Genomic DNA, 23,688 nt, shown 5'->3' with positions numbered 1-23,688 from the left:
GTTTCCATCACAAGGAAAAAGGAAAGTGTGACTATGTGTGATGATGCATGTTGACTAGACTTAGTATGGTGATCATTTTGCAATGTATACAAATACCAAATCATGTTGTACTCATGAAACTGATAAATGTTACATGTCAATTATATATCCCAATTTTTAAAAAGCAGAATCACGGTTGCTAGGGGTTAAGGGGAGGGGAGAACAGGGAATTACTGCTTCATTGGAAGAGTTCCTGTTTTGGGTGATGAAAAAGCTTTAGAAATACACAACAGTCATGCTTGCACAGCACTGTATAATTAGTATCACTGAATTATATACTTAAAAAGGGGTAAAATGGGACATTTTATGACATATGTATCTCACCACAATTAAAAAAGGAGAAAAATATGCCAAGGATGAAGAACATTTTATATCATTTCTAACCTGTATGGGTAGAGACTATGTGATCATCCTATATATACAGTGATATGGAAAAATCCCCAAAATACATGTTTAAGGGGGAAAAGAGCATAGCAATTTTGGGTTTCTTTTTTATAAAGGAAAAGGGAATAGAATAAGAAGATTCCACATACACACTTATCTACATTAAAACATGAGGAAGGGTACCTAGTCATTTTACCTCCATATAATTGGAAAGACTTTAAAAGTTTGATGGTACCAACTACTTACAAACCATAGATTAACAGGAATGTTCATATTCCACTGACAGTAAAATCACCCAGTGGTGTAACCTCTTTCAATAGCAATTTGGCGATTTCCAGTAAATATTCACACATCTTTCAACCCAGCAATGTAATTCCTATATGCCCCTGGGTGAGTGCTCTGTTAGAGTTTTCTGCAATCATGGACACAACCTGTATCTGTGCTGCCCAATACAGTAGTCAGTGGCCACATGTGATCTAACGGGCATTTAAAATGTGAACGAGGAATGGAATTCTTAATTTTATTTCATTTAAAATGAACTTTTTATAGCCACGTGAAGATGGTAACTACTGTATAAGTATAGTCCTAGAATTCATACACATGCATGGGAAGACATACATAGAATGTTCATCTCAGTTATAGAAATGAAAAATTGGCATCTTGTAATAAGAAAATGGATTTTAAAATTGTGTGGTATTTGTGTAATACAACACCAACAGTGAAATAAATGAACAAGAGCTTCATGTACTGAGAGGGATAAAAAACACAAAGCAAGGTTAGAGGAAATGACAGGTTGCAGCTGTATGTGTGCGACAGCAAATAAAACATATGCAAAGCTGAAAAACATTTAAAGTAATATTATGTATTTCTTAGGGATATATGCATATGGCAAAAAGCAGATCATTATCCCAAGAATCCCTAATACACTCAGAGAAACAGTGATTACTGGTCTTATCACTGAGAAAATTAGGCCTATTCCAGGGGGTCAACATTAGGCCTTTGGTTACAGGCCCAACGGAAGCCAAGCATCGAAAACAAAACTCGAGCAGACAGAAAAAAACAGGGATAGCCTAGTTCCCAGGTCATTTCCCGATCTTGGTTTCAGGCAGGGCACCCGAATGTCTGGAGGCCTCCCCTCTCCTCTGAGCCAGAGGCCCCCTGCTGATTCCCTGAACTAAGCTAGAGACCACCTATAGCCCACACTCCTAAGTTCTTAACAAATTATCTATGTTTACTTCTGTCTCTATGTAACAATTAATTTTTCAATCTTTAAAAGTGTGAGACCATAATGTAGTAAAGGAAAATAACTTTTCACTTTAGACTTACAGCCTCTCTGGGAGGAGTCACTGGAGAAACGTGCCTAGGAACGTTCACTGGCTGTCTAGAAACTTTTGCTTGATTTTTGCCATCAGATCTGAAAGATAAAATGACCTTTGAGCTAAATTATGATTAAAATCTTTCTAAATGACATATTACACACACCCTGCATTTTCCCAAATACAAAGTAATGATGTTGGTAGAGGCAGCGACGATGATCATGGTAGTAGCTAAAATTTTTATGGCACTTTTAACAGCTTTCGCACATTTTTAATCTTTACAGTACTGGAAAATTGTATTAACCTCATTTACAATGAAATAAACCAAAATTCTAAGAAGTTATGAAATTCGGTTAATTAAGCCAGTGTTCCCAACCTTTGCTCCTCAAGTCTTCCGAAAATCAGAGAATGGTAAAAGCATATTCTTTGGCTATCTGTACAAAACTTGAAGTAGTCCCTCTAAAAATTAAGAAGTCCAGGAGAATTGGGGCAGTAAGTAAAAGTGGACACTCAAGATGAGATACATGCCTTTTGAAATCACCATAATGAAAAACTAGTTATTAAGTAATTACACTGTGCCAGCACTGTGCTACAGGTTTTATTCATTAATATTTTCCACATTTAATCCTGACACCAACCCTAAGAAATAGTTAATGGTATTATTCCCTTTTTAGAGGTACCAAAGCTCAGAGGGTTTTGCTTAATATTCCAGTTCATAATTCTAGCAAATGACAAACTGGTACTTGAAATTTTGATCTAGTATCTACTACATTCCAATGCAAACATGTTACAAGTGATAGTTGAGGGGCAGTCATGACAGACTGACACTAGACTAAAAGTGTCAGGGGTCTAAATTATGATAATCCTTTCTTCAATCAAAACATTTCTTAAAAGCTTATAATTCCCAAGATCTGTTTACAAGATTTGAAAAACTCTTCCCCTATGAGAACTGATACTTGAAATAAACATTTTTCAATATTTAGACTTTTTTATCTTTATCCCATCTTTTCATCTCTAATTAAGTAGCCCAAAATTCTACTTACCCCACGATCAGGAACATTGTCAACCAAAATGAACCTTAACTCATTGTCAGGAACATATAAGCTGATCCCCATGATTCTTTCCCTTCACCATTATAAGAGGTAGCTGGTCATCACTCTCCGTTAACCCCTGCTAGTTACGTCAAAAGACTAGAGAGGTAACTGAGAACCCTATTTTTAAACCACTCGCTACGATATGACTACCATCATTAATAATTACATTAAATTATTTAATATGAATTTAAAAGAAAAAAATCTAAGTACTCGTATGTCTGTGATCTCTTCTTTCTTAAGTATATTTTCCGTAGTTGATCTCTCTTGATGAAGACGAAAGCAGCAAATGCAATAAGGGGAACAATCAAGAAGAAGAACACCAGGAGTCCATCCCTCAATGCAGTATTCTTTTCTAGAGAGAAGAATTTTGTATTAATGATTATTAAAATAGAAGTTAAAGCACATCAATTGGAACACACTGATTATAAAAATTTTACATTAATTTTCCCATTGTTCTAAACTGATATAAACCGATATAAACTGAGTACATTGAGGTCTTCCTCACACCTTACCACTGCCCACTTCATTTTTGCCTTCCCAAAGAAAATCACTTTTAATTAGTTTCTTTTATAATCTTACAGTATTTCTTCATGCAAATATAAGCAAAAGCAAAGTATGTTTCTATTGTCAACGCTTTCATATACAAAAGGTAGCATACCTTAAACACTATTCAGCACACTACTTTTTTCACTTATCTCTATATCTTCCCAAAGCACACATACATCACCTGATTTTCTAGATATACAGCTATGCAAAACTCCACTGCAAGGATGTCCCAAAGTTTTTTTAACCAGTACCCTACTGATACTTTCATTGTTTCTATCTGTTGCTATTATTAAAAGAATGCCATAATAACCTTGTACATGTCACATCATATTGGTGCATGTAGAGGACAATTTTCCACAAATAGAATTGCTGTATCAGAGGGTAAGTGCATTCATCATTTAAGATATTGTCAAATTGTCCTCCATAGTGGTGGTTACAATTTAGCATGCCAGCCAGTGATATTTAAGAATTCTTCACCGCCTCACTCATGGCGTGAAACTTCTGTATTTTTGCCAACCTGGTAGGTGAAAAATTGAATCTTTCATAATTTTAATTTGCATTTATTTTTTATACTATGAGTTGAGCAACTTTTCTTGTTTAAGAAATGTCATATTTCTTTTTCTGTTCAGTCCTTTCACTATTTTTGTACTGGACTATTGGTTTTTTCCTTCTTAGTTTCTAAAAGCTTTTTATATACTAGATAGATTAGCTTTGTCTGTGATATGAATTGGAAACACTTTCCCCATTTTGTCATCTGTCTTATGCCACAATGCTTTTCTCATGCACATTCTTAGGTAGTTACATTTATCAATCTTATTTTCTATGGCTTCTAGACTTCAAATCATTAAATTAAAAAAATTCATTAATTAACATTAATTTTATCTGCTCCAAGTTCTCTAAGGAAAGAACATCACAAGTATGAACAGGAGTGGTAAGTTTTGAAATTGTCCTCAAAATTTTAAGTTTGTAAAAGCACCAGAAATTTCTGTTAAAATATGAATGAAACTAAATGAAACAACATTCAACTCAATAAAAAACAAAACCATGAAAAATTAAACCAACCTTTGATATATCATTTTATGTTTACTAAAGAGTAGGCAAAATTTAAATTAAAGCATCCAACACCAGCAAAGTTTTGTTGAAATTGGTACCTTCCTATTGTTAGTGGCATTACACAAATTCATTTGGCATTTTTATTAAGAACCATAAAAAGGATTATATCCCTTCAACTTAATAATCTCATTACTGGCAATTTACCCTTCAACTGGAAAAAAAATACCTAAGTATTAAGATATGTACTATAATGTTATCAGTGCATATAAAAAACTTAGAAAAAACCCAAATGTCGAATAATTAGAAACCAGCTAAGTCAAGTTATAGCACATCCACTTGATGAAATGATACACAGCCACTAAAATCCACAGTTCTGACTTCTACCAGCCAAGATAGAGTAACAGGGACCAGATTCATCCTGCCAACTGTAACTATCAGAAAAGCAGGCAATAAAACACATGAAACAACAGTTTTCAAGACCCTGGACATGATCAGGCAACCAAGAACAGTGACCCCAGAGAGACAGAAAACAAAAAAGGTAAGCTTTACAACTGACCAGTTTGCTGCCTAGAGAAAGTTAACAGGTGCTGATGAGGGGTGAGGGAATCCAAGCAAAGCTCTGTGGCCTCCTTGAGTTGAGGAAATGCAGCTGGCTATCTGAGGATGCAAAAGCAGCTCGAGTTCACTGGGCAAAGTACTGGGAGGGAGAGAGCTGCACAGAAAGAACTTGAATATGCAGAGGGTTTCCTGGAAATATTCAGTTGCATACTGACCAATGTATGCATGTGAGGAAATGCACATATTTCTCTGAAGCCAGAGAATCACCTGAAGGGATAGGGATTAGTGGCTATCTTTCTTAGTTCATGGCTCACACAGAACTAAGAAAGAGGGCCGGTTCCTACCTTCAAGTAGAAAACTTCATAATTAGCGCGGCAATGAGTAGAATAAACAGAAAGATTCTGCCTCAGTAATGGGGCAAAATCAGATCTAGACTAAATGATGCTCAGGTCCTGCTTAAAAGAATTTAAAAACAAGACCCAGAAGTATCAAACTATGCTCAAATAACTTAAGCATATGAGAACAAACCTCGTCAGTAGAAATCCAAAATTATCAAGGATCCAACTAGGCAAAACTCACAATTTCTGGCATTCTGTAAAAGATTATAAGGCATGCAAAGGGGAAATAAGACCCAAAATGAGGAGAAAAACCAAGCAAAACTAAATAAGAAATGATACAGACGATAGAATTAGAAGACAAGGACATTATAAATTATAACTATATTCCAAAGTTCAAGAAGCTAAAGACTGAACATACTGTGCAGACACATGAAAGATAGCAAAAAAAAAGAAAAAAGAAACAAAATAGAACTTGTAAAAGCTGCAATATCCAAAATGAAAAAATACATGAGATAGAATTAATGGCAAGGGCAGGCATTCCATTAGGGGGAACTTGAAGAAAATAATAGAAACTATCCAAAATTAAACAGAGAATAAATTACAGAAAAAAAAATGAAGGCAAATTACTGAAATGTGAAAGAACTCCAAATAACCAAATAAACATGTAACTGGAGTCCCTGAAGAGGAGGAAAGAGGAAGACAAAAAAAATATTTACAGAAATAATAACCAAAATTTTTCCAAATTGGAAAAAATGATAAAAACACAAATCCAAAAAGTTCAACAAATCCCAAGCACACCAAAGCACATTATAACCAAATACTAAAAACCAGAGATAAGGAGGAAATTTTGTAAGATTTTTAGAGGGTAAAAAAGACACATTACAAACAGAAGGCAAAAAAAAGATGGCAGATTTCTCAGGAAAAACAATGCAACCCAGCAAACAATACAGAAACATCTTTGAAGTAAAAGGGGAAAAAAACTGCCACCCTAGAATTCTTTACCCAGTTAAGTCATCATTCAGGAAGGGAGGCAAAATAAAGACTTTCAGATACACAAAAGCTAAAAGTATTTCTCTCTGGCAGACCTGTATTATAAGAAATGTAAAAAGAAGCCCTTCAAGTAGACATTAAATGATCAGATGGAAATCTGATTTTACCAAAAAAAATGAAGAGCACCAGAAATGGTAATTATGCAGATAAATATAAAGACCCTTTCTATTATTTAAATCTCCTTAGAAGATAATCAACTGTTTAAAGCAAAAATAATAATAAGATATTACAGGGCTCATATTTAAAAATGTGACAATAATAGCACAAAAGCCAGGAGAAAAATGAAAGCTCGCTGAAGTGGTACAATATCACCTGAAGGGAGATTGTGATAGAAAAATATGAATAAGTTAGATTTAAACCCCAACATCAATAACCAAATTAAATATAGATGGTCAAAAAACTCAGTTAAAGGGCAGAGATTGGCAGGCTGGATAAAAAAGCAAGACCCAATAAATAAAGCCTCCAAGAAAGCTACTTTAAAGACAAACAGATTAAAAGTGGAAAGATGAGAAAAGATTTCCCATGCTGACTAATCAAAAGAAATCTGGAACTTTAGTAGTATGTAATTGCAGAGCAGAAAATATTACCAGGCAGAAAAACAACTATTTCCTAATGATAAAGGAGTCGATTTATCATGATAAGAGAACAAACCTAAATGTTTACGCACCAAATAACAGAGCTTCACAACACATAAAGCAAAAATTGATCAAACTACAAGAAGAAATAGGCAAATTAGCAGTTACAGCCAGAGACTTCAATATTCCTCTCTCAATAATTGACAGAACAAGTATACAAAAATCAGTAAGGATATAGGAAACTTAAACATCAGTCAACTAACATGAAGTAGTTATTTATAAAACTCTCCATCCAATTATAGAAGGGTAAACACTCTAAGTATATTTAGAACTTACTAAGATAAACCACATTCTGGACCATAAAACAAGTAAAAATATGAAAGGATTCAAATCATACAAAGTATGTTCTCTGACTGCAGTGGAATTAATGGGCCATCAGTAACACTAAGATATCTGGAAAATCCCCAGATACCTCAAAGCAAAGTAACACACTTCTGAATAATTCATGAGTCAAAGAAAAAAAATAAAAGTAAGTATATTAGAAGTTACTTTGAGCTGAATGAAAATGGAAGTGTAACATTTCAAAATTTGGGGGATACAAGAAAAGCACTTAGTAAAGGAAAACTGGTAACATTACAGTGACTATAGGAAAAAGGCCTCAAATCAATGGCCTCAACTTCTACCTTAAGAAACTAGAAAAAGAACAAATGAAACCCAAAGTAAGCACACTGGGAAAAACTTACTAAGCACATAATTCATGAAGAACTTGTATCCAGAATAAAGAACTCTCAAAACTCAAGACAAACAACCTAACTATAATCTTGGTAAAAGATTTCAACAGACACATCACCAAAGATCTGTGGATGGCAAAAAAAAAAGTACAGGAAAAAGATGCTCAACTTCATTAGTGATCAGGGAAATACAAATTACAACCACAGTGAAATATCACTACACAGCTACTAGAATGGCTAAAATTAAATGACTGATCACAGTAGGTGTTGCAGGAGACAGAGAAATTAGAACCCTCAGATACAGCTGGAGAGACTATAAAATGGCACAACCACTTTGGGAAACAGTTTGGCAGTTTCTCAAAATGCTAAACATAAACCCACTCTACAAGCCAGCCATTCCACCTGGTATTTACCCAAGAGAGAGAAAGGCATATTCTCACTAGGAAGATACTGGTGAACAAGGAGCTCGTTTATAGTCTATCAGGAAATAAAATTAAGTAATTGCTACAGTGTATACCGGTGATTACAGTAACAGGAGAACAAACAGAAGGGCATATTAATTCATATTTAAGCAGTCAGGGAAAACTTTCTACTGGAAATAAGGTATAAACCAAAATCTGAGTAGCAATTAGCCAAGTTCCAACATGTTAATAAAATGCAATATGAACTCCCAGAGGCGAAGAGAGAGCCTCTCAGAGGAAAGAAAGGAAGTTTCAACGTCTTAAATACAGCGAAGTTGGAAAGTTAAATGAGAGGCAAATCAGGCAGGGCATTTAAGCCATGTTAGAGATTTTTGGACTTCATTCTAATAGCAATGCAGAAGCACTTAAGTTAAAGCAGGGCACTGACATTATCAAAACTGCATTCTTGAAGAAAAACACTAGAATTCTGTAATTTAGTTGGAACATGGATTATAGAAAGCAAGGTGGGAAACAGGGAGCCTAGTTAAGAAGCTAATAACTATTCTGTAAAGTCCCAGCAAGAAACTGAAGGTAATTAACGGAGCTGAAAAGAATGGCAACATTCATGAGGAATTTAGGAGGCAGAATCAACATAATTTAATGTACAACTGATGTGGGAAATGAGGGAGAGGTACAAGGACACCCAGTTTCTGACACGGGCCACTGGGAGAGCACAGTAATTTTCTTCTAGATTACGTACCATTGTATGTAGGTCCACTGTCCATACTTCCACCGTACCCTTTAGTCTCACAATTTGGGGGAGCCCAGCCATTCTCACAGTGACAGTTCTTATTGCTATTACATACCTTCAAAACAATCAAAATACCAATTTTGTTAATTCTGAATCAACTAATATGCCCCGAATCATTAACTCGAGAATGAAAACCAAGAGAAAGGACTAAATTCATGCAAATCCACAGACATCCTTTTTAAGAATGAAAAATGTTTTTGGTATCTGAATTCCCCATATCTAAAAAAATCTAAAAATCTTGAGACGCCTCATCTAATCTTCAGTGGGAATTCTCATTATTCAGTACTACTTTCATGAAAAAAAAAAAAAAAGAAAAGAAAACATTACCTACCCCATGTCCATAACACTTTTTCTGAATATCACAGTCATAATTCAGAACAGAAGCATCTACACATTGGAAGTTCCTACAGATCTAGAAAGAAAAGAAAAAGAAAGAAAAAATGAGTAAGGAAAAATTTAACACATTCACAAAGTACCCAGAAATAATGACCTAGGTGCAGATTATTTCCTTTGTAAGTTCTTTTAAACTTTCAAGGAAGAGTTAACTTCCATATTATATATTTGAGAATGTAGAAAAATAAGTGAAGTAAACATAGAATAACAATCAGAAAGACAGATGATGCACCTGCCAAAAATAAAAACTATCATCTATTCTCCCATACAAGTATAGATGTAAAAATCTTAAGTAAAATGTTCACAAATTGATTGTCTTCAAATCAAAACTAACTACACTGAGCTGTTCCTACTACTGTAAGAACAGCTCGAAGTAAGAAATCTATTGCTATAACACCTCACACAAATCGTCATTACAACAGATATAAAGTTTGAGACTAATTTTAATTTTTAAAATTCTTTCAAAAGTAAGAATAAAAGGACACTTTGATCTTCCAGTACCAAAACCTATCTTCCACTGTCATGATTAAGAATGAAAGAATAGAGGCATTTTTATTAAAAGCACTATTGAAAATAAATCATCACTATCTCATTTAGTTCTAGAAATTCTAGTTCATGCAATATGAAACAGAATGGTTCCCAAATACTGAAAGAGGTAAAAAGTATTCTTATTTGAGAAAAATATTAAAGATCAAAAGGAATCAGCTAAAAACTTATCAGAAATTTTCCAGTTTTCTGTAAAATTGATATCTTTATGAAAAACAGCTCTTTTGTGTGAAGTTAGAAAAAAAGCCTACCCCTTTTTTAAAGACTGTTGAGTTAGCACTCACTATTAAAATGTTATTAGGCTGCCAATCACATAAAATCAGGATGTTTAAATGCTCTTGAAATAAAGAGCAATTAGAGTCAAACAATGAATATATCAACACATACTTTTATTTTCTAAAAAATACAGGGTTTAGAATTAACAGTGGTACATGTTAATGGGAGAAGTCAGTGGGTACTGTATTTATGGTTGACAGTCAGGGGGTGAGTTTTAGAGTCAGACTGTTTCTTCCAATAATTTGCAATTAATTTTTAAATCAGAAATATATTAATACAATTTAAAAAAATTGAAGTGCAGAAGATTCCACAAATGAGTCACTCCTCACCTGTCCTCCACCCACTCGTTTCTCCTGGATAGCGATTTCAAAGTACTTTTTTCACATAGCCATAAGCTTTTGAGGAGATATTTACTAATAACTTCCCTATTCAGCTAAGAAGAGACTTTTCTTTCAGTAACTGATTTACAGTAGACATAACATCAAATAAGATCACAGAAATTAGAATGTGTTAATATCTGACAGATTTACTTTAGGGAGCAGAAAAATTCCAAGTTCTTGATGGAAAGGGTGTTTTCTCTGGCACTGTTTGCTTTGTGGAATGGGTAGAACCAGAGTGGAAGGGAGCACCTGCTTCAGGTGGTGAAGTAAGACATCCTCTCCAGCCTACCCACCCCACAGCACCACAACCACCACACAAGGAGGGTGGCAGATCAAGTTAACCACAGACAGGACTTCCCATTTACTGACTGTTAGATGTAAGTTTGGAGCCCAAGCTGAATTACCTAAGACAATGAACAGAGAGGCAGACAAGTTCTCCTTTTCCACTGCTCTTCCAACTTAATGTTTAGCTTCTCCTCTAAATAAATGTGGAATAAATAAAATATAGAAGTAGTACCAAATTGTCAGCCTGCTCAAAGTGCCTGGAGTCAGCCTTTGGTAGAAGCCAGAAAGGAGAGGATACAACCCATCCTACTTCATGGCTGTTTGCTTCCACCAATGTCAGTACAGTGCACATACCAAGCACTTGCTATACTTCTTGTACATAAATGGTGTTTGGATAGACTAAGAAAACTTAATAAAATGGAGAAAAAGACAAAAGGCCTTAAAATATAATAATAATTACCTAGAATTTAAAGCTGGTGCTTTTCAAATAAAAAAACTACACACTAGCATGTCAGGGTTTAGAATTAACAGTGGCACATCTTAATGGGAGAATTCAGTGGGTACTATATTTATTGTTGACAGTCAGGGGGTGAATACATTAATGTATTTCCCCTGCTGTTACAAAAACAAGTAGCATTAACAAAAAGAAAGATCTACATAACTGCCAAACCAAACTCATTCAAACACACACACACACACACACACACACGATTTATGTAAGATAGCAAGAGGAAATATGAAGAAAATATTTTAAAACAGCACTAAATAAGACCATAGAAACAAGCAAAATGTTACTAAACTATGCTGAGAAAAGCTAAGGTCCAACAAAATTATAAAAATAGAAAAAGAACACACAAGAAAATACGTGTTTTTTATTGGGATAAAAAGTTTCCCAAGAGGGAGCCAAGATGGCGGCGTGAACAGAGCAGTGGAAATCTCCTCCCAAAAACACATAGAGCTATGAAAATATAACAAAGAAAAATCTTCCTAAAATAGAGCCCACAGGACACAGGAAAACATCCAGACCACATCCACACCTGCAAGAACCCAGCGCCTTGCGAAGGGGAGTGCTTTTTGGAAGTCTTAAAGGGGCAGGACAGGTCACTTAGACCAGAGGCAGGGAATCTGGGGATCTCTGGGCACTCTAACCCCCTGGGCAGCAGGGAGCACAGAGGCCCCTTACGGAGATAAATAGTCGCCTGGCTGCTCCCCCTTCAACGGGGCTCCACCATTTTGGAGGAACAGCCCCAGCCAGGCCAAGCCCACAGCAACAGCGGAGATAAACCCCAAAGCAACTGGGCAGGAAGCAGAAGCCCTGTCTGCGCACAGCTGCCCAGCACAAGCCACTAGAGGTCGCTATTCTCCCAGGAAAAGGCTACAAACCAACAAGAAGGGAAGCTCTTCCAGCGGTCACTTGTACCAGCTCTGCACACTATCTCTATCACCATGAAAAGACAAAACTACAGGCAGACAAAGATCACAGAGACAACACCTGAGAAGGAGACAGACCTAACCAGTCCTCCTGAAAAAGAATTCAAAATAAAAATCATGAACATGCTGACAGAGATGCAGAGAAAAATGCAAGAGCAATGGGATGAGATGCAGAGAAAAATGCAAGAGCAGTGGGATGAAGTCCGGAGGGAGATCACAGATGTCAGGAAGGAGATCACGGAAGTGAGACAATCCCTGGAAGGATTTATAAGCAGAATGGATAAGATGCAAGAGGCCATTGAAGGAATAGAAGCCAGAGAACAGGAACGTGTAGAAGTTGACATAGAGAGAGATAAAAGGATCTCCAGGAATGAAACAACACTAAGAGAACTATGTGACCAAACCAAAAGGAATAATATTCGTATTATAGGGATACCAGAAGAAGAAGAAAGAGGAAAAGGGATAGAAAGTCTCTTTGAAGAAATAATTGCTGAAAACTTCCCCAAACTGGGGGAGGAAATAATCGAACAGACCATGGAATTACACAGAACCCCCAACAGGAAGGATCCAAGGAGAAAACACCAAGACACATAGTAATTAAAATGGCAAGGATCAAGGACAAGGAAAGAGTTTTAAAGGTAGCTAGAGAGAAAAAGGTCACCTATAAAGGAAAACCCATCAGGCTAACATCAGACTTCTCAACAGAAACCCTACAGGCCAGAAGAGAATGGCATGATATACTTAATGCAATGAAACAGAAGGGCCTTGAACCAAGGATACTGTATCCAGCACGACTATCATTTAAATATGATGGTGGGATTAAACAATTCCCAGACAGGCAAAAGCTGAGGGAATTTGCTTCCCACAAACCACCTCTACAGGGCATCCTACAGGGACTGCTCTAAATGGGAGCACCCCTAAAAAGAGCACAGAACAAAACACAAAACATATGAAGAATGGAGGAGGAGGAATAAGAAGGGAGAGAAGAAAAGAATCTCCAGACAGTGTATATAACAGCTCAATAAGCGAGCTAAGTTAGGCAGTAAGATACTAAAGAAGCTAACCTTGAACCTTTGGTAACCACAAATCTAAAGCCTGCAATGGCAATAAGTACATATCTCTCAATAGTCACCCTAAATGTAAATGGACTTAATGCACCAATCAAAAGACACAGAGTAATAGAATGGATAAAAAAGCAAGACCCATCTATATGCTGCTTACAAGAAACTCACCTCAAACCCAAAGACATGCACAGATTAAAAGTCAAGGGATGGAAAAACATATTTCAGGCAAAAAACAATGAGAAGAAAGCAGGGGTTGCAGTACTAATATCAGACAAAATAGACATCAAAACAAAGAAAGTAACAAGAGATAAAGAAGGACACTACATAATGATAAAGGGCTCAGTCCAACAAGAGGATATAACCATTCTAAATATATATGCACCCAATACAGGAGCACCAGCATATGTGACGCAAATACTAACAGAACTAAAGAGGGAAATAGACTGCAATGCATTCATTTTAGGAGACTTCAACACACCACTCACCCCAAAGGATAGACCCACCGGGCAGAAAATAAGTAAGGACACAGAGGCACTGAACAACACCCTAGAACAGATGGACCTAATAGACATCTATAGAACTCTACATCCAAAAGCAACAGGATATACATTCTTCTCAAGTGCACATGGAACATTCTCCAGAATAGACCACATACTAGCCCACAAAAAGAGCCTCAGTAAACTCCAAAATATTGAAATTCTACCAACCAATTTTTCAGACCACAAAGGTATAAAAGTAGAAATAAATTCTACAAAGAAAACAAAAAGGCTCACAAACACATGGAGGCTTAACAACATGCTACTAAATAATCAATGGATCAATGAACAAATCAAAATAGAGATCAAGGAATATATAGAAACAAATGACAACAACAACACTAAGCCCCAACTTCTGTGGGACGCAGCGAAAGCAGTCTTAAGAGGAAAGTATATAGCAATCCAGGCACACTTGAAGAAGGAAGAACAATCCCAAATGAATAGTCTAACATCACAATTATCAAAACTGGAAAAAGAAGAACAAATGAGGCCTAAAGTCAGCAGAAGGAGGGACATAATAAAGATCAGAGAAGAAATAAACAAAATTGAGAAGAAAAAAACAATAGCAAAAATCAACGAAACCAAGAGCTGGTTCTTCGAGAAAATAAACAGAATAGATAAGCCTCTAGCCCAACTTATTAAGAGAAAAAGAGAATCAACACAAATCAACATAATCAGAAATGAGAATGGAAAAATCACAACAGACTCCACAGAAATACAAAGAATTATTAAAGACTACTATGAAAACCTATATGCCAACAAGCTGGAAAACCTAGAAGAAATGGACAACTTCCTAGAAAAATACAACCTCCCAAGACTGACCAAGGAAGAAACACAAAAGTTAAACAAACCAATTACGAGCAAAGAAATTGAAACGGTAATCAAAAAACTACCCAAGAACAAAACCCCGGGGCCAGACGATTTACCTCGGAATTTTATCAGACACACAGAGAAGACATAATACCCATTCTCCTTAAAGTGTTCCAAAAAATAGAAGAAGAGGGAATACTCCCAAACTCATTCTATGAAGCCAACATCACCCTAATACCAAAAGCAGGCAAAGACCCCACCAAAAAAGAAAATTACAGACCAATATACCTGATGAATGTAGATGCAAAAATACTCGATAAAATATTAGCAAACAGAATTCAACAGTATATCAAAAGGATCATACACCATGACCAAGTGGGATTCATCCCAGGGATGCAAGGATGGTACAACATTCGAAAATCCATCAACATCATCCACCACATCAACAAAAAGAAAGACAAAAACCACATGATCATCTCCATAGATGCTGAAAAAGCATTTGACAAAATTCAACATCCATTCATGATAAAAACTCTCAGCAAAATGGGAATAGAGGGCAAGTACCTCAACATAATAAAGGCCATATATGATAAACCCACAGCCAGCATTATACTGAACAGCGAGAAGCTGAAAGCATTTCCTCTGAGATCAGGAACCAGACAGGGATACCCACTCTCCCCACTGTTATTTAACATAGTACTGGAGGTCCTAGCCACGGCAATCAGACAAAACAAAGAAATACAAGGAATCCAGATTGGTAAAGAAGAAGTTAAACTGTCACTATTTGCAGATGACATGATACTGTACATAAAAAACCCTAAAGACTCCACCCCAAAACTACTAGAACTGATATTGGAATACAGCAAAGTTGCAGGATACAAAATTAACACACAGAAATCTGTAGCTTTCCTATACACTAACAATGAATCAATAGAAAGAGAAATCAGGAAAACAATTCCATTCACAATTGCATCAAAAAGAATAAAATACCTAGGAATAAACCTAACCAAAGAACTGAAAGACTTATACTCTGAAAACTACAAGTCACTCTTAAGAGAAATTAAAGGGGACACTAATAAATGGAAACTCATCCCATGCTCATGGCTAGGAAGAATTAATATCGTCAAAATGGCCATCCTGCCCAAAGCAATATACAGATTTGATGCAATCCCTCTCAAATTACCAGCAACATTCAATGAATTGGAACAAATAATTCAAAAATTCATATGGAAACACCAAAGACCAGATAGCCAAAGCAATCCTGAAAAAGAAGAATAAAGTAGGGGGGATCTCACTCCCCAACTTCAAGCTCTACTACAAAGCCATAGTAATCAAGACAATTTGGTACTGGCACAAGAACAGAGCCACAAACCAGTGGAACAGATTAGAGACTCCAGACATTAACCCAAACATATATGGTCAATTAATATTTGATAAAAGAGCCATGGACATACAATGGCAAAATGACAGTCTATTCAACAGATGGTGCTGGCAAAACTGGACAGCTACATGTAGGAGAATGAAAGTGGACCATTGTCTAACCCCATATACAAAGGTAAACTCAAAATGGATCAAAGACCTAAATGTAAGTCATGAAACCATTAAACTCTTGGAAAAAAACATAGGCAAAAACCTCTTAGACATAAACATGAGTGACCTCTTCTTGAACATATCTCCCCGGGCAAGGAAAACAACAGCAAAAATGAGCAAGTGGGACTACATGAAGCTGAAAAGCTTCTGTACAGCAAAGGACACCATCAGTAGAACAAAAAGGAACCCTACATTATGGGAGAATATATTTGAAAATGACACATCCGATAAAGGCTTGACGTCCAGAATATATAAAGAGCTCACACGCCTCAACAAACAAAAAACAAATAACCCAATTAAAAAATGGGCAGAGGAACTGAACAGACAGTTCTCTAAAAAAGAAATACAGATGGCCAACAGACACATGAAAAGATGCTCCACATCACTAATTACCAGAGAAATGCAAATTAAAACTACAATGAGGTATCACCTCACACCAGTAAGGATAGCTGCCATCCAAAAGACAAACAACAACAAATGTTGGCGAGGCTGTTGAGAAAGGGGAACCCTCCTACACTGCTGGTGGGAATGTAAATTAGTTCAACCATTGTGGAAAGCAGTATGGAGGTGCATCAAAATGCTCAAAACAGACCTACCATTTGACCCAGGAATTCCACTCCTAGGAATTTACCCTAAGAACGCAGCAATCAAGTTTGAGAAAGACAGATGCACCCCTATGTTTATCGCAGTACTATTTACAATAGCCAAGAATTGGAAGCAACCTAAATGTCCATCGGTAGATGAATGGATAAAGAAAAGGTGGTACATATACACAATGGAATACTACTCAGCCATAAGAAGTGGAAAAATCCAACCATTTGCAGCAACATGGATGGAGCTGGAGAGTATTATGCTCAGTGAAATAAGCCAAGCGGAGAAAGAGAAATACCAAATGATTTCACTCATCTGAGGAGTATAGGAACAAAGGAAAAACTGAAGGAACAAAACAGCAGCGGAATTACAGAACCCAAAAATGGACTAACAGGTACCAAAGGGAAAGGAACTGGGGAGGATGGGTGGGCAGGGAGGGATAAGGGGGGGAGAAGAAGAAGGGGGGTATTAAGATTAGCATGCATGGGGGGGAGGGAGAAAGGGGAGGGTGGGCTGCACAACACAGAAAGGACAAGTAGTGACTCTACAACATTTTGCTAAGCTGATGGACAGTAATCGTAATGTGGTTGTTAGGGGGGACCTGATATAGGGGAGAGCATAGTAAACATAGTATTCTTCATGTAGGTATAGATTAAAAATTAAAAAAAAAAAAAAAAGAAAGAAAGAAAGAAAAGGGGGATTACTCCTTGATAGGATAAAACTATTGGTAAATCAAAGATCAACACATGCTTTAAATATCCTTAATGTTGATCACTTAAAGGGTGTCAGATGATCAACTATGGAGGTACTCTTATCTGATAATATTCCTTTCTCTTAAAAAAAAAAAAAAAAAAAAAGCAGTTACTGTGTGCTGACCTACAATGAGTTCTGCATAGTGGTATAGAGGGCATGTCAAAGTATGGGCAAAGGGTCTGTTTGTTTCTATGCAGAAGATCAAGGCCTAGCTTGGATACCCAGAAAATGAACTAAGATACGATATGAGGAGGAGCTTCCGGCATCAGCACTCTCTGGAGGACTTGTGTCAGGGGATGATCATCAAAAAGCCTCCACAGGGATTCGGACGATGCTGCGGTTGTGGCTGCATCCAGCCCACCGTCTCCTGGACTTGCCATAGGAATGAGGAGGGAGATGTCTAGGCTGGCATGTGCATACAGTGAGACAACGAATTTGACCAGATCTGTACTGTTGGAACTCAACCAGGAGTTGGGAGGGGTGCAAGGTGTAGCACTCCAAAATCTTATGACTATAGACTATCTACAGTTAAAAGAACATATGGGATGTGAACCGATCCCAGACATGGGCTGCTTTAATTTGTCTGATTTCTCTCAGACGGTTCAAGTACAGTTGGACAATATCCATCATATCATAGACAAATTTTCACAAATGCCTAGGGTGCCTAAATGGTTTTCTTGGCTTCACTGGAGATGGATGGTAATTATAGATTTGCTTTGTTTTTGTCACCGTATTCCTCTTATGTTAATATGTGTGTGCAAATTAGTAGTTTAAAACCTATACATACTTAAGGTACTCTACAAGAAGATATGTCAAAGAAATAATCAATCCTCCCATGTTTCCTTCCATATGCTACATCTGTAGCTTTTCTTCTTTCTTCCTAATTACAACCCTTAAATAGAATTCGTGCCTCATATCGAATTTACTGAGTATCATAATTCCTCCAGGTGGTAAAGATACCTCGAGACAAGTGCTGGGCATAGAAGCCACAGGGCATAAATCTGCAAAGAAGTAAAAAGCTAACCTTTTCAAACAATATGGTTTCTCTCTCACTTACCAACTTTACATTTCCCTGTATGGCCCCGGAAGATGACTGATTAGCCAGAGACGGGTAAGATTCCTCAAGGGAGGAACAACCTAAGACAGGCACAGTCGCAGGGGGGCCATCAGGTGAGAATTTGGGGATCAACAGAGGTGAGGCTCAGAATCTCACCCCCCCTGCTTTGAAAGAAATCTTCTGCATCCGTGGATGTTTTGCTGCCCTTGTCTAGCCTGGATTAATACTTAGTCCATAGGCACACACCTTATCATCTGATCATCTACATTTGCCCTCTTACAGCACTAAACTATGTTTTCTACCTTTATCTTGCATCTACCTACCACTTCAGCATTTTATTAAAAATAAAAATAATAATAATAATAAAGGGAGAAATGTGGGATCAACATATAAATCAAGTACAAAAATCAAACGAATATTCATATTTGACCTGATTGTTTATAGGTCATAATGCGTGATCAAAACCGAAAGTTTCTGTGATGAATGCCCTTGTGCTGTTCACCATGTAAGAATTTATTCACTATGTAAGAATTCGTTCACCATGTAAGAACTTGTTCGTTATGCTTCAGAAGATTGGAGACGGACGAGAATTAGACTTGAGATGGATTAATGATTGTACATTGAGCATTGACCCCCCCTATACTGAATTTTATTGTTGTTAACAACCATTTGATCAATAAATATGAGAGATGCCCTCTCAAAAAAAAAAAGTTTCCCAAGAATGGCTGGAAAACAATATAAAACAAAATTGAAATGATTCCATGGTATGTTTTAATTTCTTTATAGCAAAGACAAAGGACAAACTGTAAAAAATAATTACAACAGACATAACTATAACTGATGGACAGTTAATATTCTTTATATATGAGGAGACCTTAAACACAATACTAAAATGATGACCAACAGAAAGACAGACATGACTATGTACTTAACAGGAAAAAAACATACAAAGAGCTAAAAAGATATGAAAAGATGCCCAAAAAGAGAAATGTAGACTAAAATAGTGATGAGGCTTTTCATCACTTAATCAGGATATCAAAAATTAAGAAGATTGATAACATATAATACAGCAAGAAGAGGAGGGGGAAAGAAACCGTATATACAATTAGTGGAATGTAAATCGTTCCCACCTTATTGAGAAGTAAATTGGCGGTTTCTATCAAACTTTAAATGTACATATCCCTTAATTTAAAAAACCGACTCCTAGAAATCTGTCCTATGGAAGTACTCACAGAAGTAGTTGATATTAAATGTAGAAAAGTGTTCAGTGCTAATAAAAATAAACTAATAAACTGTAGACAAAATAAATTTCCGCAATGTGGTTAAATAATTGGAATATCTGTAATACAATGAAGCAGATCTCCATATATAATGACATAGAGATCTCCGCAATGTGCTCTTAAATTACAACATTTCAGAACATTATTTAGCGTCTAATCCTAAAGTCTAAGGAAGGTGGTGAGGAGTATGTCCATTTGTAAATGCCCAGAAAGAGGACTGGACAGATGTAAAATACAGTGCTAATCATAGGTACCCCTCAGAAATGAGTTTGGAAAGAGGAGTCAGTGTGTAGGGTATCAGCAGGGGACCTTTATTTTCTGTTTTATACAATATTTAAAAAAATTTTAGTAATGAAAATATGATATTCCCATAATGTTTAAGTCTTACCAAAGGAAGAAAAAACTTAGACTGGGCCATAAAGTAAATGTAATTATATGCCATTCACAAGGTACACACTTATAACAAAATAACCCTCAAAAGGGTTGGGTAAAACTTCTATTAGGCAAACAAATATAAAGGAAGAATGGTAACAATATCAATTATGGTAAAATTTAAGAACAAAATCATGAAGCTATAGCTAAGGGGCATTTTAAACTAATAAAAGATATAACTCACAACTAAAATGTAATAGTCAACAAATTCTGCTACAAACATAGCTTCAGCATTCTTAGCTTAAAAAATATTGTAACTACAGAGGGAAATGAAAAGAGAAAGCTACTAGGAGGCTTTAAATCCTTTCTCTAATTCTTTAACACATTAACAGGAACAATAAGTAAGAAAGTGAAAGATCTGAATAAACCATTATCAAACACTATGTGTTATAAGCAAGAATACTTTCTTCAAATGCATTCACAACATTTGTCCAAAAATGAACATACAGAATTAACTCATTAAACATGATGTTCCATTCCTAGGAATGACCAAAGTACCAAACCTGAAGTGAACACCTGATGGCTTTGAAAGCCATTCAAAGCATATTCAATTTCCAAACCAGAACTCATTTTCACTCAGCAGATCTTGATTTTCAAACCAGAAAAATCAGCACTTTTTGTAGTAGCAATAAGTCCAGAGAAAAATCTTATATAACTTTGGAAACACATAAATTCAGCAACTTCTATCACCACTGTCATGAATTCTTTCCACTGTAGACTCAGCCTATGAAATGCCAACGAAAGTCTGAATATCAGTGTCGTACTATTGTCAATCATGCTTACAAGAACACTTACAAAATCACTTCTGAAGAACAGGGCACCAACTGACCTTCATTTTTTATTTAACTTTTTAAAACAAAATAATAAGCGCACATGGTTAAAAATCAAATCGCACTAAAAATGTTTATGACAAAACAACTCTATGACCCATTTCTAACCACTCTGCCAATCTAGCAGCCTAGAAGCAACACTGTTTCTACTGATAATTCTGTATTTTAAATTAGTGTATTTCTTGAGTTTTCTATTCGAGACATCATCCATTAATGTCCTTTATGATAGATAAGAATTCAGCTTTCTAACAGAAACCCAAATGCCCCTCCTGCACTTTCTCAAAGTATCGCTTAATATTTATGTCACTAATACTGGAGTGTTATCCACTCAGTACATTACATGCCAATATTCCCTGAGGAAGTTCAGAACTAGGTGACAGATGTCAGGGAAGGCTAACAACTAGACATCAAAGTATCATCTTTATTATCAATAGGGCACTTAACACAACTAAATAGCAAAATGGGCTTCCTAATACTGCACCCCAAAATCAAACTTACCTGCCTAGTCACAGGCTGCTCTTGGACCACCACAGTCCTCCCCCCACAGAGGCAGAGCCCGCCCTGCTAATTTTACTGCATGGTTGAGAGAGCAGACCAGAATGCACCCTCTCTGCAGACAGGGAGATCTGAAAAGAGAAGACAGAAGGGGCTGAGCCACCCACGTCCAGTGTCTTCTCCCAAACTCACCAGTTGCATCCATCACTTTGCTTCCCTTGAACAAAGTGAAGGAGGAACACACTAAGGCTGGGTGTTATTTTTTCCAGCTGTACTGAGACATAATTGCCATATAATATTCTGTGAGTTTAGGTGTACAATGTGTTGATTTGATAAATTTATTTTCCAAACCAATAACCATAGTAGAGTTAGTTTTAAATGCATTACTCCACAAAATTACCATTTCTTTTCTATAGCAAGAACATTTAAGATCTACTCTCTACATTCAAATATATAATACAGTATTATTAACTGTAATCACTATGCTGAATTATAGATTCCCCAGAACTTACTCATCTAATAAGTGAAAGTTTGTACCCTTTGACCAACATCTCCACATTTTCACACATACCACCCAAACCCTGGGCAAGCCACCATTCTACTTTCTGTTTCTGAGTTTAGATTCCATGTGCAAGTAAGCTCATAACAGTATTTGTCTTTCTCTGTCTGACTTATTTCACTTAACCTCATGTCCTCAAGCTCCACCCATGTTGTAATGGCAAGATTTTTTTTCTTTTTCATAGGTAAATAATATATCATAGAAAATATATACCACTTCTTTATCCATTCATTCATACATGAACAATGTAGATTGATTCTATATCTTGCCTATAGTAATAAATGCTGCAATGAACAAACAACTGTGGATATTTCGTCAAGATCCTGTTTTCATTTCCTTTGGATATATGCCCAGGAGTGAAAATGCTGGATTATATGGTAGATCCATTTTCAATTTTTTAAGGAAACTCCATATTATTGTCCACAGTGGCTGTGCCAGTTTACAGTCCTAGCACCAGTTCACAAGGGTTCCCTTTTCAGCATATCTTATGAACATTTATCTCTTGTCTTATGATAGCTGTATAATGAAGATGAGGTGATATCTCATTGTGGTTTTGATTTGCATTTCCTTGATGATTAGTGATGCTGAGCATCTTTCCATATACCTGTTGGCCATTTTATTGTCTTGTAGAAATGTCTGTTCATATCCACTGCACATTTTTTAAACGGGTATTTTGTTTTCGCTATCAAGTTTTGAGTTCCTTTTGTATTTTGGATATAAACCCCTTATCAGATGATTATTTGCAAATATTTTCTCCCATTCCATATACTGCTTTTTCATTTTGATTATTTTTTACTGTGCAGAGATTTTTTTAGTTGAATATAGTCTCACTTAATTATTTTTGTTTTTGCTACTTGTGCTTTGATGCCATATCCAAAAAAATCACTGCTAAAACCAATGTCAAGGAGTTTTCTGCCTGTTTTCTTCTCAGTATTACAATTTCAGATCTTATGTTTAAGTCTTTAATCCATTTGGGGTTAAGTTTTGTGAGCAGTCTAACACAGGGGTCCAGTATCACTGATTATTCGATAGCATGTGAATATCGTTTTGCCATACACTTATTGAGCGGATTATCCTTTCCCCTTTGGGTAGCCTTGGCTCCCTTGTCAAATACTATTTGACCATATATGTAGCGGTTTGCTTCTGGGCTTTCAATTCTGTTCCCTTGGTCTATGTATCTATTTTTATGCCAGTACTGTACTGTTTTGATTGCTATAGCTTTGTAATATTGTTTAAAATTAGGAATTTTGATGCCTCCAGCTTTGGTCTTCTTTCTCAGGATTGCTTGTGGTACACCATTCAAATTTTAGGATTGTTTGCTATTTTCCTGTCAAAAATGTCACTGGAATTTTGATAGAGATTGAACTAAATCTGCAGATTGCTCTGGGTAGTATGGACATATTAATAGTATCAAGTCTTCCAATCCATGAACATGGAATATCTTTTAAGATCATTGGATTTTTATCTTTCACTCCACTAATGTG

General features: G+C 36.2%; 1 protein-coding gene across 2 annotated transcripts in view; it reads right to left on the bottom strand.

The window, feature by feature from the left end:
- The window catches only part of ADAM9 (ADAM metallopeptidase domain 9), a 117,252-nt gene that overhangs the window by 12,498 nt on the left and 81,066 nt on the right, over positions 1-23,688 (bottom strand). Inside the window, exons 17-20 of one of the 2 annotated variants that reach the window (XM_073218970.1) lie at positions 9,228-9,308; positions 8,846-8,951; positions 3,044-3,185; positions 1,750-1,837 (exon numbers count right to left, since the gene is read on the bottom strand). In XM_073218970.1, the coding sequence (XP_073075071.1) occupies positions 1,750-1,837; positions 3,044-3,185; positions 8,846-8,951; positions 9,228-9,308 (417 nt within the window). Of the gene's footprint in view, positions 1-1,749; positions 1,838-3,043; positions 3,186-8,845; positions 8,952-9,227; positions 9,309-21,648; positions 21,777-23,688 lie in introns of those variants that run through there. The other variant, XR_012123960.1, reaches the window with a different exon arrangement.

This window comes from Manis javanica, chromosome 12, assembly GCF_040802235.1.
Source record: "Manis javanica isolate MJ-LG chromosome 12, MJ_LKY, whole genome shotgun sequence".
In the NCBI taxonomy this organism is placed as follows: domain Eukaryota; kingdom Metazoa; phylum Chordata; class Mammalia; order Pholidota; family Manidae; genus Manis; species Manis javanica.
This window is presented reverse-complemented; position numbering and strand designations above follow the sequence as displayed.